At 45.8% G+C, this 16,927-nt stretch overlaps 10 protein-coding genes across 13 annotated transcripts; 5 read left to right on the top strand and 5 right to left on the bottom strand.

Annotated features, from left to right (window-relative positions):
* Positions 1-317: 317 nt before the first annotated feature.
* RB195_023935 (uncharacterized protein) lies at positions 318-1,133 on the top strand (the record flags this gene model as incomplete). Its single annotated transcript, XM_064211544.1, has 1 exon — positions 318-1,133. The coding sequence occupies one exon, from the start codon at positions 318-320 to the stop codon at positions 1,131-1,133; it is 816 nt and encodes a 271-aa protein (XP_064067425.1).
* Positions 1,134-1,212: 79 nt separating this feature from the next.
* On the top strand, positions 1,213-1,929 carry RB195_023934 (uncharacterized protein; the record flags this gene model as incomplete). Of its 2 annotated transcripts, none has more annotated exons than XM_064211542.1 (1): positions 1,213-1,929. In XM_064211542.1, the coding sequence occupies one exon, from the start codon at positions 1,213-1,215 to the stop codon at positions 1,927-1,929; it is 717 nt and encodes a 238-aa protein (XP_064067423.1). The 2 variants fall into 2 exon arrangements, with proteins under 2 accessions (XP_064067423.1, XP_064067424.1); XM_064211543.1 differs by having other exon boundaries at positions 1,528-1,929.
* A 211-nt stretch (positions 1,930-2,140) lies between these two features.
* RB195_023933 (uncharacterized protein) lies at positions 2,141-2,410 on the top strand (the record flags this gene model as incomplete). The annotated part of the gene is made up of 1 exon (XM_064211541.1): positions 2,141-2,410. One exon carries the CDS (start codon positions 2,141-2,143, stop codon positions 2,408-2,410), a length of 270 nt encoding a protein of 89 aa, XP_064067422.1.
* Positions 2,411-2,471: 61 nt separating this feature from the next.
* RB195_023932 (uncharacterized protein) lies at positions 2,472-3,354 on the top strand (the record flags this gene model as incomplete). Its single annotated transcript, XM_064211540.1, has 3 exons — positions 2,472-2,612; positions 2,956-3,146; positions 3,204-3,354. 3 exons carry the CDS (start codon positions 2,472-2,474, stop codon positions 3,352-3,354), a joined length of 483 nt encoding a protein of 160 aa, XP_064067421.1.
* Positions 3,355-6,199: 2,845 nt separating this feature from the next.
* Positions 6,200-7,426, bottom strand: RB195_023931 (uncharacterized protein; the record flags this gene model as incomplete). The annotated part of the gene is made up of 4 exons (XM_064211539.1): positions 6,200-6,280; positions 6,345-6,456; positions 6,751-6,944; positions 7,400-7,426. The coding sequence occupies 4 exons, from the start codon at positions 7,424-7,426 to the stop codon at positions 6,200-6,202; spliced, it is 414 nt and encodes a 137-aa protein (XP_064067420.1).
* Positions 7,427-7,527: 101 nt separating this feature from the next.
* Positions 7,528-7,911, bottom strand: RB195_023930 (uncharacterized protein; the record flags this gene model as incomplete). Its single annotated transcript, XM_064211538.1, has 1 exon — positions 7,528-7,911. One exon carries the CDS (start codon positions 7,909-7,911, stop codon positions 7,528-7,530), a length of 384 nt encoding a protein of 127 aa, XP_064067419.1.
* Positions 7,912-8,758: 847 nt separating this feature from the next.
* Positions 8,759-9,028, bottom strand: RB195_023929 (uncharacterized protein; the record flags this gene model as incomplete). Its single annotated transcript, XM_064211537.1, has 1 exon — positions 8,759-9,028. The coding sequence occupies one exon, from the start codon at positions 9,026-9,028 to the stop codon at positions 8,759-8,761; it is 270 nt and encodes an 89-aa protein (XP_064067418.1).
* Positions 9,029-9,239: 211 nt separating this feature from the next.
* Positions 9,240-9,956, bottom strand: RB195_023928 (uncharacterized protein; the record flags this gene model as incomplete). The annotated part of the gene is made up of 1 exon (XM_064211536.1): positions 9,240-9,956. The coding sequence occupies one exon, from the start codon at positions 9,954-9,956 to the stop codon at positions 9,240-9,242; it is 717 nt and encodes a 238-aa protein (XP_064067417.1).
* Positions 9,240-14,527, bottom strand: RB195_023927 (uncharacterized protein; the record flags this gene model as incomplete). 3 transcript variants are annotated; one of them, XM_064211534.1, is made up of 4 exons in its annotated part: positions 10,036-10,806; positions 11,710-11,770; positions 13,293-13,424; positions 14,343-14,527. In XM_064211534.1, 4 exons carry the CDS (start codon positions 14,525-14,527, stop codon positions 10,036-10,038), a joined length of 1,149 nt encoding a protein of 382 aa, XP_064067415.1. The 3 variants fall into 3 exon arrangements, with proteins under 3 accessions (XP_064067416.1, XP_064067415.1, XP_013292890.2); XM_064211535.1 differs by lacking the exons at positions 13,293-13,424; positions 14,343-14,527 and having other exon boundaries at positions 9,240-10,074; positions 10,136-10,806; positions 11,710-11,895; XM_013437436.2 differs by lacking the exons at positions 10,036-10,806; positions 11,710-11,770; positions 13,293-13,424 and having other exon boundaries at positions 13,944-14,462.
* A 1,721-nt stretch (positions 14,528-16,248) lies between these two features.
* RB195_023926 (uncharacterized protein) lies at positions 16,249-16,638 on the top strand (the record flags this gene model as incomplete). The annotated part of the gene is made up of 1 exon (XM_064211533.1): positions 16,249-16,638. The coding sequence occupies one exon, from the start codon at positions 16,249-16,251 to the stop codon at positions 16,636-16,638; it is 390 nt and encodes a 129-aa protein (XP_064067414.1).
* Between the last annotated feature and the right edge of the window lie 289 nt (positions 16,639-16,927).

The raw sequence follows: 16,927 nt of genomic DNA, 5'->3' as shown, positions 1-16,927 counted from the left end.
GCGACGTTGAGCTCTCCACCAGAAAGCCATAGAGTGGGGTGAGACGACTCTGCGTCGGATTGGTGCCCGGAAGCCCCAACGATATAATTGATGTCTATTACTCATTCTTCTATTTCCAAGCATATTTCTCTAATGCTGCTAATATCCTTTCTTCAAAAAGTGGAAACACACATACAAACGGTTGATTAGATACCATACGATACAAGTATACGAGTCTGATTGCTACCTGCACGTGGTGGCCCTGCTTTAACTAAACGCAATCAGGCGTTCGAGTGTACGCATTGGGAACGTACGAGCTATATAACCTGCACTGTTATATGGCGAAAGCTTCCCATACATTGCAAAAAGGTGCTGTCGTCCAGCACACCGCCAAAGCCCATAACCTGAAAGATCAACTGCCTGAAGGGAGCATGGAATCTTTGGCAACAACCATTTGTTTCGTCACGCTGAACTGCCGAACACTATCGAGTGAACTCCAACAAGCCGCTCTATCCAGACTTCTGCGATATCTCTGTGTGTCTTTTGCTGCACTGCAGGAAACACGCATGAGAGATCGGCCCGTCATCAGCATCGAAAATTACACCATATACTGCGGCGATGCTGATGAGATCAAAGTAGGTGGCTGCGCGATAGCTGTGAGGAACGATTACAAGAACCTGGTGGAGGAATTTGGCTCAACGTCGTCTAGATGCGCCTTTTTACGACTGCGGGATCGCGGAGGACGTAAACTCTGGATCGTAAGTGCTCACGCACCTACGGAAACCGCTGAGGACAACAGTAAGAACGCCTTCTATGATGAACTCAATGCGTTGATGTCTAAAATACCAAGCCAGCAGGTGGTCATTGTCGGAATCGACGCAAATGCGAAGATGGGACTCGAACAGCAATCCGATGTGCTAGGAAAATGGTACTATGCTGCGGAGCGCACGTCGGACGACGGTGACCGTCTGGTCGACTTATGCGAACAGACGGGCCTCATCATCGCTTCCACGTTTAAGAGGAATCATCGACGCCATCAGCTCACATGGCAGGGGTCAACCCTTTTAACGCCTGAAGAACAGCGCAAGCGGAAGATGAGGACTCTTAAACTTCAGCTCGACTGCGTTCTGGCGAGGCGTTGCGTTCGACTCTGACCACCGTCCAGTTCTTCTCAGCTTCAAGATACGGTTCCACAAGAGAAACGGAGGAGTTCCTCTTCAACCGAAAATCGACATGGTAGGCCTGAAAGACGATGAATGCAGAAGAAAATTCCGCCAACATTTGTCTGTTCATGTTGGAGTACGGAACAGGAAGAAGCTTAGCGATGCGGATTCCTTCATAAAGTGCATCCAGGACGCTGCAAGAAAAACGCTCCCGGTTTTATTGCCGCGGAAGAAGTTTGCCTTTGCATCTGCAGAAACAAAATCCACATACAATTCTGTATGTGTCGCGCGCAGCGCTGGTGACTTCAACCAGGGAAAGCGTCTTAGAAGGAAGCTGCGTCGTCAACTGCAACAAGACCGCGATAACGAGTGGACGTCAAGAGCGATGGAGTTTGAGAAGGCGTGGGAGGACAGGAACCCGCGGAAAGCCTATGCTCTACTAAAACAGTATAGCGGGAAAAGGAAAAGATGTTCCTCTGTCCTCAACACTGCCAATGGGGTAGCTGTCGGTGAAGCAATCCTTCCAATTTGGAAGGAACACTTCAAGACCTTGCTGAACCGGCTAGCACCATCAGCTCCTGAACTCGAACACGTTCATAAACCGACATACGTGGTTAACGAGGAGCCACCGACCGTGTCGGAGGTCCTGGTCTGTATTCAAAAAATGAAGAATGAAAAATCTGGCGGAGACGACGGAATTAGCGCAGAAATGCTAAAATATCTTCCTCCGTCTGGTATTTGTGGGATGACAAGGATCATCTTCTCAATTGGATTCACGAGAGGATAGCTGACTCGTGGAGACACACTATCATAATTCCCCTCCACAAGAAGTTATCCGTCACGGCTCCAAGGTATTGGAGCTCTTCATCCTGGACCGACTCATTAAACATCGCGAAGAAACAACGCGCTACGAGCAAGCTGGCTTTCGTCCTGGCTGATTTACGGTTGACCAAGTGTTCAGGAGGGTAATCGAGATCTGGCAGCGGTATTCCAAGCCAATGCAATTAGCGTTTCTGGACTTTGAAGCCGCGTTCGACTCGCCTCACCGAGGCCGTCTTCTCAACGCGCTGAGCGCCGATCGAGTACTAGGAAAGTTCGTTCGCTTGCTTGATGACATGAATCAACGACCAACTGCTGCAGTTCGAACATCAGCCGGATGTACAACACCGTTTGAAGTAGTAACTGGAGTAAGACAAGGGGTAGTGGCAGGACCTTTCCTGTTCAATTTCGCAATCGACGACATTATGCGAAGAACAGTCGACCAGTGACCTGTCGACATTGTCTAAGCATCATCTGGGTGCCCCTTGACTGACCTCGCGTACGCCAACGATGTTGTTCGCGGAAAGCAGTACGAAACTTCAACATGTTGTCAACCTTGTACCGAAGCTGGCTGCAGCCTATGGACTACGCTTACGCCCTGATAAATGCAAGCAGATGTGGATCTCTTCGAGACCTCGAACGGGAATCAGGGTGGACGGATAACCGATAGAACTCGTCGATGAGTTCTGTTACCTAGGTTGTACGCTGAAGAACAATGGCAGCTACGAGAGAGATGTCCAGTGAAGATGCGCCAAGGCCACTTCTGCATTTAACTCCTCAACGAAATGCCTGTGGTCGACCCCCATCACCAGCGTAGTCAAACTGCGAGTCTACCTATCCACAATTCGCCCTATCATGATATACGGATGGGAGACAGAGGCTTGATTGCACGGAAAGGAAGCTGCTCAGACGGCTTTTTGGCTGCCTTTACCTATTGTATGCCGCAATAAAGAGCTTTACGCGGAAATTGATGTGGTGTACCGGCGGATGACAGGTGGAGGATATCATCGCCAGATATCAACATCTTACACCGCCATCGAAAATGGTTATAGAAAATTGTCTTCGCTTATTTGGTCATGTAATAAGCAGACCAGCAGATCGCCTTGTTGAACGAGTTTTGAGAAGTTTGTCATATTCAAGCTGGAAGAGGCCACCTGGCCGAAGCGGAGGTTCTGGAGTGAGGCGGTGAAAGAGGACACTCGTTCTGGATAGGCAGTTCAGGCAAGACGTAAAGTTTCGCAGGATATGGAGTAGCAACGAATGGATTGATTCCGTGCAAGCTGTCGCAGAAGATCGAGAAGGTTGGGCAGAGCTATGTTCAAGGACGACACGTCTATGCGAAGATGCGGGTAATAGCGTCAGGCGATGTCGTCACGCCGATCAAGTCAAGTAAGTCAGTGGAGGTAGCCGATGTGTCAAGTCAGTGTTTTTGTCCTCCCAGTCAAATCAGTCAACCAATTTATCGACCCCGGAGGGATGAAGGCTTGGTGAGTACGAGGGCTGATTCGAACCTCCGATCGTGCAAGCCTTATTTGCCGCTGATATCACCACTCTTGCTCAGATGATGATGGATGATAATAACGGCACTGCTGTTTCAATCCCAAAAACTGGAACAGAATTGCAACTCTGTAGAAGCCCTCTTTGTATGCATTGATTTGCCTGAGTGATGGTAGCTATATTTTTCAGAAATGGTTACCATATAAAACTGACTGACTAAAACTGACTCCGCACAGCTCCCAGCGTTTGCCCCTATAGCAGAGGATGACTGCATGGTATCAAGAGTGCTGTATCGCGTGTAGGTTGTGCGGTGACGATTACATAGGAGAAACGGGAAACGGCCTGCTGTGTATTTGCGTCAAATCACAAATGGTAGCGCAAAATCTAAACTTTCCTCCACGCTCGTAGCAAACCGTAGAACAAGTTCTCAGGACTCCGAAATAGAGGTAGTTACTGTGCTATTGTTCGAGTCCGAAATTACAGCATGCAGACTACTAGAGGCATTTTGGACCACCACCAAAAGTCCAAAAATAAACGGGACTGATGAGGGCATTGTGATCACAAACGATCTAGCCACATATCAAGATTTTCGGGTTTCGATCTGCGGGGCGGGCCGTCAGGTCCCTACAAAATTAGAAAAAAAACCCTGTGACTCGTGGTTGTGGTACGTGGTGGTTTGTTGCGTTACCAAATCTAGCAAATGGGGTAAACATTAGCTGATGTGTTGCCGTTTGAGTTTAGTTACCGTTTGAATGCTTTTGTAAGGTGATAAAGTGCTTGACTGAGGCCCTGACTTTTTCTGAGCTCTGAAGAAGGCGATAACGCCGAAATGTTTGCACCTAGTAAAAATTAGTTCCAATCTTGGCTACAGCTCAAGCAAACTAGAACCTGTATGTTCTTGGAGACGTAATAGGGATTTTAAAAGCCTTCTTAAGCAAGACTGCTTATAGAAGTACTGCAGCCATTCCATTTTTTTTTACTTCCGACGGATTTATGAGATGTAAGGAGAAAGTTGTGAATGGTGCTGTACACCAATAGTTCTGAAAACTAGAACATTTTCAAAGATTGTGGAAGAAAACTCAAACCATTGAGATCTTTCCAAACCTATTAGCTGCTGATTTAAACATCAGCTTTAAAATCTTCGGTAGCCATGTTTAGCAAAACCCTTTTAAGAAGAATCACCGAACCAGAATAAATATTAGCACAATGAACATCCTTCCGTTGAAGTAAACAGTGGACGAAATCTAACTCATTGACTTCATTGCTAATTTATTTTAGCTCCACATAGCTACCATGCATGTACTGTCATGGTAGTCTCCCACATGACTGGCAGGATCTGCATAATCTTGATTCAAGCAAGACACAAGAAGTGTCATGAAGTGAACTCAAATCAGAATCAATCAAAGGAAGCAAGGAAAGGACGACGTACGATTGTTTCGCTTTCGCTCAACGTTTTTTCGCCATAGACGAAGTAACGCAGGAAAATATTTGAAAAGAAACTCCTTTTCCTTTTGAACTGTTTTCTATATTCTAATAAATGATTGACAGTTTGTATGGTTGAGAGATGTTTTCTTGTAAATCTTTGGTAAGAACTAAGTATTAAATGTTATCGCACACATCTGTATGCATTCCAAACACTCTTGAGGGAATGTACACATGTATCATACTATATAATAACGTGCTTATTCTGTCACGTGTGTGTTTCTTTATATGTTGTGTAACGAAATTCCAGAATGCTGTGAGACGTGTCCAACGGCTTTAGATAGATGTGCAGTCTCCGCAACGCGACAAAATGATGTGAGACCTGTTCCAGGGCGTTCAATTAATATACCGGCGCCACAAAGTTGCAAAATAGGGTGAGGCGCTTCCCATGGCGTCAAATTGGTGCGACGACGCCAGTAACCATCGTAATGGGGGTGGGGGACAGCTCCCACTGCGCATGCAGTAGTACCGCGCAGTGACCACAAAAATTTGTCAACAAGTAAACGAAACGTTGTAAACCATTTTATGGTCATGAGAACTGCTGCGTTGCATTTTGCTCCAATGTACTCAACAGTATGTTTGATCCCAGTGCTCGTTTGCCTCATCAGATCGGTAGCGTCCTTTCTTCAGAAGTTGGAAAAACGCGTGCAAACGGCTGCATAAATAGTAGCTAACAGTTTACGTAATCAGACGTGGAACCTTATTCTTCATCAGTACGTTATGAGTATGACGTTCATGTCACTTCGTGGCAGCACATTATTCTGCGCTAATTGTTGATAAAAAAAATAGAAAAAACCCAAACTCATGCGTCGAATTATTTTTCCAATTTGTCATGGCGTCGAAGAAATATATGTAGGTCTAAAGTCACTTTTGAATACTCTCCAAATGTAGTACCGACGAATTTAAGAAGACCATCAAATAATCACTCAAGTTCATGATCGCCTCGAGATTTCTAAAACAAAAGAACGAGAGAAGCGTAGCTAGTAAAAGTACAAATTTAATTTTTCGGAACATGCCACTGCATTTGATTGCTATTGATCAGTGAAGGGAACGAGGCGTGCATCAGATGAAGTTCAATGTCCGGTTTTAGCCGACGTTCAGATTGGTTTACTCATATATGAATGATTTTTGGGCCACACCTGACGAAAATCAGATTTCTGGACTATTTGTAGCGGTTATGTCTGTGAATATATTCGTTTTTCCAGCTTACTAACATCGTGTTTTAGCATTTATGTGAGTATATAAACAACAAAATCGTATCAACCAGTTCTGCTAGATGCATGCTTTGTACCACTCGTGAACAGCTTTTTCAAGGCATTCTGATAGTCTCTGTTAAATACCTGCAACGGATACACAACAAATATCCAATTTCTTGGGTTGAAGAACAAACAACTGTTCAGATACCGTATAAATAATAGGATTCATAGCTGAATTGCTGTATCCTAACCATGTGATGAACATCTCAATATGAGGATCTGGATTACAGGATTTGCAGAATTGCACCAGTACGTACATTCTAGAACAAAGTAACGAATGATGTTTTGTGAGTGAGAATCACTTTATAATCCATTACAAAAATGCTCAAGCATTTAAATACAAAAAGGTTTGTGTTGTTTCAAGAAACTAAAATAAAAATCCTCGCTTCTCGGATTGCTTCATCCTTCGTCTTGTCAATATCAGAAAAAAAAGAAAAAGTATGTGGACTGACGCACATAGATGAAAATTTGATCAGGAGGGCGCCGAAAGCTCTCCTATTTCTTCCGATCGTGTGTCAAAGTCACCCAGTAGTTTTTCCTTTCCCGGGGGTCACTTAGAGCATCCAATTTTTTGAAGAACTTTGCGAGGAAGTCTGCTCATTGGGTCGGTTGTCTTCTTGTAGCGCGTTTGATATCGCGTGGAATCTAGTCGCTCATAGCTGTGGTTCAACGGTTGCCAAAGCATAATCATCACGCGACCTGCTAATGCTATTTGTCCTTCCTTAACAAATCCGGCGGCGTCTCTAATCTGCGACAATGAGGTAGGACAGAATTCCTGATTCCTTCTTCTCTTTTACTCGCGTAAAGCAGGCTATTCCTAGCAACACTCTACTCCTACTCCTTTCGAATGAGGGTTCTATGTCGTCAATCGTATTTTCTCACTGCTTGCGAATTGCCCAGTTTTCTGAAGCATAGTCAAAACAGGAAGTAGTGTGGTGCTAGAGAGGTAAATACGGTCGTGTCTCATGTTTACTTTCAGATGTTTCATGTTGATTTCCAGATACTCCCAGATCTACGGAGTTAGTGCATTCGGATATGCTCGTTCCGTTGGGTGTGAATGGGGCACTCAAGACTCATTTGTAATTCCTAAGCATCGTCTTCTGCACATTCAGCTGAGGAACGATTTCTCTACTTGTTTCGTTGAATTCGGCTAACACTTGTTTCGCTTAGCTGATGCTAAATGTTATCAGAAGCATGACTTACTTGACTTAATCGGCGGGCTGATGTCATCGCCTGACGCGATTACCCGCATCTTCGCCGAGGTGTGCCGTCCTCGAACACGACCCTGCAGAACACTCTCGATCTTTTGCAAGAGCTTGCACAGAATCGATCTATTCGTCCCATGTCCCGCAAAACTTTAAGTCTCGCCTGAACTGCCTATCCACGCCGAGTGTCCTCAGGTCCTCTTTTACCACCTCAGTCCAGAACTTCCGTTTTCGGCCAGGTGGCTTCTTCCTGCTCGAAACCGACGAACTCCTCAGAACTCGTTGAACAAGGCGATCTGCCGGTCTTCTTAATACATGACCAAAGAAGCGAAGACGATTTACTTTAGCCACTTTCGATGGCGGTGCAAGATGTTGATGTTTTCCACGTGTCATCCGCCGGTATACCATATCAATCTCTGCGTAAAGATCTTCACTGTGACATACCCTAGGCCAAAAGTAGCCAAGAAGCCGTCTAAGTAGCTTTCGTTCCGTGCAGTCAAGCCTCTCCATAACCGTTGATGGTGCTGCCCAAGTTTCCGATCAGTACATCATGATGGGGCGAATTGCGGATAAGTAGACTCGCAGCTTGACTTCGTTGGTGATGGGGGTCGACCACAGGCACTCCTCACTCCAGAACCTCCGCTTCGGCCAGGTGGCCTCTTCCAGCTTGAATATGACAAACTTCTCAAAACTCGTTCAACAAGGCGATCTGCTGGTCTGCTTATTACATGACCAAATAAGCGAAGACAATTTTCTATAACCATTTTCGATGGCGGTGTAAGATGTTGATATCTGGCGATGATATCCTCCACCTGTCATCCGCCGGTACACCACATCAATTTCCGCGTAAAGCTCTTTATTGCGGCATACAATAGGTAAAGGCAGCCAAAAAGCCGTCTGAGCAGCTTCCTTTCCGTGCAATCAAGCCTCTGTCTCCCATCCGTATATCATGATAGGGCGAATTGTGGATAGGTAGACTCGCAGTTTGACTACGCTGGTGATGGGGGTCGACCACAGGCATTTCGTTGAGGAGTTAAATGCAGAAGTGGCCTTGGCGCATCTTCACTGGACATCTCTCTCGTAGCTGCCATTGTTCTTCAGCGTACAACCTAGGTAACAGAACTCATCGACGAGTTCTATCGGTTATCCGTCCACCCTGATTCCCGTTCGAGGTCTCGAAGAGATCCACATCTGCTTGCATTTATCAGGGCGTAAGCGTAGTCCATAGGCTGCAGCCAGCTTCGGTACAAGGTTGACAACATGTTGAAGTTTCGTACTGCTTTCCGCGAACAACATCGTTGGCGTACGCGAGGTCAGTCAAGGGGCACCCAGATGATGCTTAGACAATGTCGACAGGTCACTGGTCGACTGTTCTTCGCATAATGTCGTCGATTGCGAAATTGAACAGGAAAGGTCCTGCCACTACCCCTTGTCTTACTCCAGTTACTACTTCAAACGGTGTTGTACATCCGGCTGATGTTCGAACTGCAGCAGTTGGTCGTTGATTCATGTCATCAAGCAAGCGAACGAACTTTCCTAGTACTCGATCGGCGCTCAGCGCGTTGAGAAGACGGCCTCGGTGAGGCGAGTCGAACGCGGCTTCAAAGTCCAGAAACGCTAATTGCATTGGCTTGGAATACCGCTGCCAGATCTCGATTACCCTCCTGAACACTTGGTCAACCGTAAATCAGCCAGGACGAAAGCCAGCTTGCTCGTAGCGCGTTGTTTCTTCGCGATGTTTAATGAGTCGGTCCAGGATGAAGAGCTCCAATACCTTGGAGCCGTGACGGATAACTTCTTGTGGAGGGGAATTATGATAGTGTGTCTCCACGAGTCAGCTATCCTCTCGTGAATCCAATTGAGAAGATGATCCTTGTCATCCCACAAATACCAGACGGAGGAAGATATTTTAGCATTTCTGCGCTAATTCCGTCGTCTCCGCCAGATTTTTCATTCTTCATTTTTTGAATACAGACCAGGACCTCCGACACGGTCGGTGGCTCCTCGTTAACCACGTATGTCGGTTTATGAACGTGTTCGAGTTCAGGAGCTGATGGTGCTAGCCGGTTCAGCAAGGTCTTGAAGTGTTCCTTCCAAATTGGAAGGATTGCTTCACCGACAGCTACCCCATTGGCAGTGTTGAGGACAGAGGAACATCTTTTCCTTTTCCCGCTATACTGTTTTAGTAGAGCATAGGCTTTCCGCGGGTTCCTGTCCTCCCACGCCTTCTCAAACTCCATCGCTCTTGACGTCCACTCGTTATCGCGGTCTTGTTGCAGTTGACGACGCAGCTTCCTTCTAAGACGCTTTCCCTGGTTGAAGTCACCAGCGCTGCGCGCGACACATACAGAATTGTATGTGGATTTTGTTTCTGCAGATGCAAAGGCAAACTTCTTCCGCGGCAATAAAACCGGGAGCGTTTTTCTTGCAGCGTCCTGGATGCACTTTATGAAGGAATCCGCATCGCTAAGCTTCTTCCTGTTCCGTACTCCAACATGAACAGACAAATGTTGGCGGAATTTTCTTCTGCATTCATCGTCTTTCAGGCCTACCATGTCGATTTTCGGTTGAAGAGGAACTCCTCCGTTTCTCTTGTGGAACCGTATCTTGAAGCTGAGAAGAACTGGACGGTGGTCAGAGTCGAACGCAACGCCTCGCCAGAACGCAGTCGAGCTGAAGTTTAAGAGTCCTCATCTTCCGCTTGCGCTGTTCTTCAGGCGTTAAAAGGGTTGACCCCTGCCATGTGAGCTGATGGCGTCGATGATTCCTCTTAAACGTGGAAGCGATGATGAGGCCCGTCTGTTCGCATAAGTCGACCAGACGGTCACCGTCGTCCGACGTGCGCTCCGCAGCATAGTACCATTTTCCTAGCACATCGGATTGCTGTTCGAGTCCCATCTTCGCATTTGCGTCGATTCCGACAATGACCACCTGCTGGCTTGGTATTTTAGACATCAACGCATTGAGTTCATCATAGAAGGCGTTCTTACTGTTGTCCTCAGCGGTTTCCGTAGGTGCGTGAGCACTTACGATCCAGAGTTTACGTCCTCCGCGATCCCGCAGTCGTAAAAAGGCGCATCTAGACGACGTTGAGCCAAATTCCTCCACCAGGTTCTTGTAATCGTTCCTCACAGCTATCGCGCAGCCACCTACTTTGATCTCATCAGCATCGCCGCAGTATATGGTGTAATTTTCGATGCTGATGACGGGCCGATCTCTCATGCGTGTTTCCTGCAGTGCAGCAAAAGACACACAGAGATATCGCAGAAGTCTGGATAGAGCGGCTTGTTGGAGTTCACTCGATAGTGTTCGGCAGTTCAGCGTGACGAAACAAATGGTTGTTGCCAAAGATTCCATGCTCCCTTCAGGCAGTTGATCTTTCAGGTTATGGGCTTTGGCGGTGTGCTGGACGACAGCACCTTTTTGCAATGTATGGGAAGCTTTCGCCATATAACAGTGCAGGTTATATAGCTCGTACGTTCCCAATGCGTACACTCGAACGCCTGATTGCGTTTAGTTAAAGCAGGTGCCACCACGTGCAGGTAGCAATCAGACTCGTATACGCGGCCCATTTGCAAAAGCAGTAAATATTTTGGGTGGAATTGTGTCACATTGCCGGACGCCTCTCTTTACCTCTATGATAATATTCTTATAGAATCACGAAATTCTAGCAATGGCGAGTCGAAGTCTTTCTTTGAGTAAGCGAAGTTGAGGCACGTCAGCATCTTGCACTCTTGCGAGATTTCGATGAGTTTTGAAACAGTATGAATGTGGTCAACAGCGCTGAATCTTTCCCAAAATCCTGCCTGCTTGCTTGCCTGTCTTTGATCTGGTACTTTTTAAACCTGTTCAGGCTCACTCGGGTTAAAAACTATTGGAAGACGAGCAGTAAGCAGATTGAATGATTGTTGCCGATCACACATAAATTCCCCTTCTCACTCAACAACACTGTCTCACTCGTCTCCCACTGATTAGGAACCTTTCAGTCCGAGAGCAAAAGAGTAAAGATCTTTGCCAGAGTGTTGATGGGGATTGGTGGAAAAATCATCAGATGTTCAGATCTTATCCTGTCAGGACCAACTTGGGGATACTATGTTTCATCTCGTACGGAAGAACCTCAACATACATATCATCTTTTTTCAGATGGCAGTTTGACACGGCTGTTTAAAAGATCAGAATGGAAATCGTTAATGATTTTCTGTATCCTCCTTCTCTTGCGATAGTTGTTCCATTTGGGTTCCAGAGTACGGTCATCTATGCCCTGCAACTAACAAAATCTCAACAGGTACAGCGAGTGCTAAATCCCACCTTCGTAGCTTTAGCGAACACTAAGGCTCTTCCTTCTTTAAGGTGTTCTTCATTAGCCTCTCTGAAAAGCTCTGCGAAGTCAGATGTGAGTTTCTGGTAGTCTGTGGTTCTTGCAGCTCCACGCTGGCGCTCGGATTTCCTCGCGCAGTCGTGAAGACGTTCTATATGCCGACCATACTTAACCATTGCTGTATCTTTCCGAAAAGCTACTAACGTAGCAACGATTTCCTCGTCGATGATTGTTCTGAGGCTTGAACTCTGCGGCTTTTCTTCTTTCCGTGCGGAGAAAAATCTTTCTCAAAGAAGACTGTGGTTCGATACCGTACAGAACTTTGGTACAACAAAGACGTTCGTCAGGCAAAACCTCTTACTGACGACGAGGTAGTCTGGTTTAGTTATGGTCTCCTTTACTGGGCAATTCTAACGTTTAGCACAGAGAAAAGGGCTTTTGAATTTGCGAACATTCATGGATGTTATCGCGTCTTAGCAGTTACCACAAACGGTGGCTCGGCTTGCTGTCATGACAAACTCGGAAACCCTTTGTTCTGCTCGTTCCCGCTGCAGGCCGTTTGTCTTAACGAGAAAATCCTCAAGCATTCTTTCGCGCCACTTTTGGCGCTAAAGTCACTAGCAATGACCTATTAGAAGGTAGGGTCTTCTCTACGTTCATATTGAACGTTTCGACTTCTTCTTTGTCGTAGTTTGATGTTGGAGCGTGAGCGACAAAATAGTAAAAGTTATCCCCTAACCACATCTTCCGATCAGTAGGCTCTCGATTTTGGTCGTTAGTTGTTTGAAACAGTCAACGTTCATTGTCAAGCTAGTGTTGACGGAGACACCAACTAACTGACCCAACTTCGCAAGAACTGTTGTGCTCCAGCATCACATCCGGCGATCAGTGTGTGGATGACGTCGTACTTAATCTTCCTGGCTTGCATAATCAGGTCTTCAATGGCCACATCCGATATCAATTACGTGTGTTGCATGTACAGAAAAAGCATTTTAGTCCTTTACAGTTCCGAAGGCCTAGATGACTTCTGACGCCTTCCTGGCGCTGCATGTCAAGCTTTTCTCCGGAATAAGGAGACTCTTTCTTATAACGATGTTGAGCATAAAATTATAAATCCCTTGTGTAGCTTGCTGACTTCTGCTTCCGCCTGTTGTGTGGGAGAACTTGGCGTTCACTCTGGAGTGGAGCTTATTTGTCCTCACACTGGAGTACTCCAAACATAATTCTTTTGCATCTCCGAGTCCGTACGAGTACTTGGTTGCTGATTATTGGGGGAGGGGGAGGGTTGGTGGGCGATTCACAAGTTACAAGTGTGTTTTAATTCAGTCCTTGAACAGGAGAAACAGGGAATTTGTCTCAATTCTGCTGTGCCTATGCTGACCCAAGGTCGCTTTTGGTCCGCAATTAGCCTCCTATTTGCGCGTGCCCGCAACGTATGGAAATCCAAAGAAATTAATGTAGACCTTTGAAACAACTCTAATTCCTGAGAAATCTACAGTCTCTAGCTAATACGAATAAGTTTTGTAAAGATTCATTGCAAAGGAAAAGGTGGAAATTTAGCACAAATACCCACACAAAAAATGGCGCCCAGCACACGGTAAAACATCCGAGAATGATGCCAAGAACTTTAACACCACGACGTTCTTTGGCCGCGGAAATTGTCTTTGGTTTGGAATGGTAAGGTTTTTCACGCGTCACCACAAACCTGAACAAATGCGTTAATCTTTATACAACAAACGAAATACTATGTAAAGTTCTCTAAATCTTTGATAGCAAAGTACGTTATTGCACTGCAAAACATTCCTTGACAGACAGGCGCCGCATAGACGAAACTAATTATCTAACTACCCAACTAGCTAACTAACTAACTACCCAGCTAACTAACTAACTACCCAGCTAACTAACTAACTACCCAGCTAACTAACTAACTACCCAGCTAACTAACTAACTGCTCAGCTAACTAACTAACTGCTCAGCTAACTAACTAACTGCTCAGCTAACTAACTACTCAGCTAACTATCCAACGAGTATTAACGAGTCAACGGTTGTATTCATTGATATTCCTCGATGTTGTCCATTGCGAAATCTTGCCAAAAACCTGTTGGCACAGCGAAGAGATCCCAGTTAATTATAGTTCTGAAAACCTTGTATATAAAAGCTTGTAAGCTCGGGCGTGAGTTCTTGGTTCCCTGCGGCTCGTGCTACTCCACGCTGGCGTATCAGCTCAAGAGTTTAAAGAGACAAGCGTTTTAGTTCTGGAACTTCGCTTTCTTAACTTAGCGGCTTTCTCTTCTTTCCTTATCAAAGAAAATCTTCCTTGGAGGAGGCGATGGTCCGATTCCGTATAGAACTTCCGCACAACAACAAAATGCGTCTGGTAGAACCTTCTACTGACGATGATGTGGTCAATTTCATTACGGTACTCTCCGCTGGATGACTTCCACGTCCAACGTGAAAGGGATTCACAAAATGCGAGCTCTAATGAAGTTTTAGTCGTCGTGATGAACTCGGAGAGCTTCTCCCCCTGTTCATTCCATTTCCACTGTACGCCGTGGATCCCGATGTGAAGTTCCTCAGGCGTTCTTCTTGGGCCAATTTTGGCGTTGAAATCGCAAATTATGACCTTGTAAAAGGCATTATTTTCTTCGTAGAACTTCTCCGAAGAGTCTCGACTTCTCCTTCTTCGTAGCTTGATGTTGGAGCGTAAACGACGAAGATATTCAAAGCTGGTGTTGGACCACATCTTCTCATCCGCAGACGTCCGATTCGGATTGTAAGTTGTTCGAAAGAGTCGATGCTCTTTGCCATACTCGTGTTGACGAGGACGCCAACTCTACTAACACCTCTACTGTCGCATGTTCCTAACAACAGTTCTTCTCCAGGTTCATATACAGCATTTAGAGGGTGGCGCCGTATCGTCTCAGCCGCTCAGATGACGTCGCACTTAATCTTTTTGGCTTGCACCATCTTCAATGACCGCTTTCGATGCAAGTGTACGTGCGTTATAATTACAGGTCGCCTTCGTAGCCCTTTTCCGCCTGGTAACTCGTCCTTCCTGGCGCTACCGTACCATGCTTCCCAGTATATTAAGGAGACTCCTTCTTATTGCTGTGACATCCGTGAAATTTTGAAACCCATGGGCAGGTCGCAAGCCTCTAGATTGCAGGCTTTTAGCCGGACCGACATGCGGGATACAAGGATGTAATGAGTCAGTTCTGGCTCAGCAGAATGAGTTCTTTCCCTGAATCCACTTGCGTCCCTGGGAAGGCAGAAGGTCGCTTTTGGTCCTCGATTAGCCCCCTATCCGCCACCTGAGGACGCTATACGTAGCCTCGCGACAAACCTGCTGTGATCCCTCTAGTGAAGGAGATCCGTGGATCTCGAGTGCGATAGACCTTTAATCCGACTGGAGTCACATTAAAATCACAAGCAATTACATTATAATTATCTTATTATGTTAGTATATTATTACATATTATTATATCACATACATATTTATATATTACCAATCTGAACTTCCGGCTGAAGCCGTACTTCAGACTTTCTGTGGAGTTTGCTTCGCTCGCCTTCACTGATTAATAAAAATTAATATTAGTGCCGTTTTCTAGGAAACTGGACTTGTGCATCTCCAACAATCTTTCTTCCTTTTTTATATTATGACTAAGGGCAAAAAATTTCATAGATATTTTCCTAAACGCGTCAGTTCTACATTTCGAGAACATTCGAACTTCAGCTTCCAACACTCCTTATCAATATGTTATAGACAAAATTTAAAAGTATCACGCGAAATATGGGTTTTCTTCCTGTTTTCTATAAACAGTTATCAAAGAATGATGTTTCGGTATAAAATTACGTGAAAGACATTATCCTACTGATAAAGATAACGTTCCACGTCAGATCACATAAACATCTTTCTACTATTTAAGCACCCGTTTGCATGCGTGTTTCCACTTTTTGAGAACGGCGTGCTACCAACTTAAAGGCAACGAAGAAGGAAATGGACACGCAGAGGAGTCATATAGTGTGTAAAGCAAAGCGCCCAGTGGCCACGGCTATGAAACGGCTGCAACCATCTAACATTTGCGTCATGCACACGAAGGTATTGTGCACTATTTCGACGGCGGTGGACCTGTCGCACCTCCCTCTATAAGTATCTGGCGCTGGCGCACCAATCCGACGCCAGTGGACCCGTCGCACCCTATAGAGAGTCACCTCTCAATGATCAGTTTATCTGAAGATTGTGTTATTTGTGTTATTGTTATTGTTGAGTATGTATAAAGGTTCAATTGCCCAAGTTCAAGTTTGAGGTGTGGTCGGCCCCGAGTGGCACAGAAGGTTCTCAGACGGAAAGACCCGCGGGACAATAACTGTTGGTGCACATTATACCACTGAACCATCTCGGCTTATGGTGCATCGGCCAACTCGATGAGGACCGATCGACAACTAAGGAAGTGAGTTCTACTATGTTTCTTTTACACGCCGTCCACGTCCAAGTCCTTAACTCTAGTGAACTACGTACAGTATTCAATATGACATTAACCCTGGCGAGGCGGGAAGGCCTTTTGACGCGCTCAGGAAACCGTCTGTCGGCAATCATACAGAAAGAGTCCAAAACCATCAATGCGTACGTACATTCTTCAATGGAGGCAGCTGAAATTTCGGCACTTCGGAAACAGATATGCGCAGCCAAAACGGCAATTGGCACCGTAGCAAACAAGCTAGAGGCTGCAATGGAGAAGTTCAGCGAAGCAGTGGACAGGTTGGACAACAAGACGCAGTCACTCCCAGAGATTATTGAAAGGATTGAAACAAATACTACAGCAGCACAAACTCTTCTGGACAACGCGAACAAAGCGCTGGCAAGGCTAATCCGACTTCATGAGGAGCTTGAATTCGATCAGGAACAAAAACTCGCTTAACAGGTGTGAAGTTCCGGAAATGAAATCGCACCAATCCCAATTCCAAAATTCAGCGGAAAACTCTGGGAATGGGAGACCTTCAGGCTTTGATTGATCAACTTTACTTTTGAAGAATCTCCACGGAGCACGCGCCCGAACCGACAGTCTAGAAGACCAGGAAGCACTTTGCGAGCAACTTCACTCTATAACTTCGCAACTGACACTCAAAAGGGAACACGTCGACAACATTTTCCTGCAAAAAGAGCTGCTTGCGAAGTTCTTGGTGGACGTTCAGAGGCATATCTTGGAG

Source organism: Necator americanus, chromosome X, assembly GCF_031761385.1.
Source record: "Necator americanus strain Aroian chromosome X, whole genome shotgun sequence".
Taxonomy (NCBI): Eukaryota; Metazoa; Nematoda; class Chromadorea; order Rhabditida; family Ancylostomatidae; genus Necator; species Necator americanus.
Note: the sequence above shows the minus strand (reverse complement) of the source record. Positions and strands in the feature narration are given on the sequence as shown.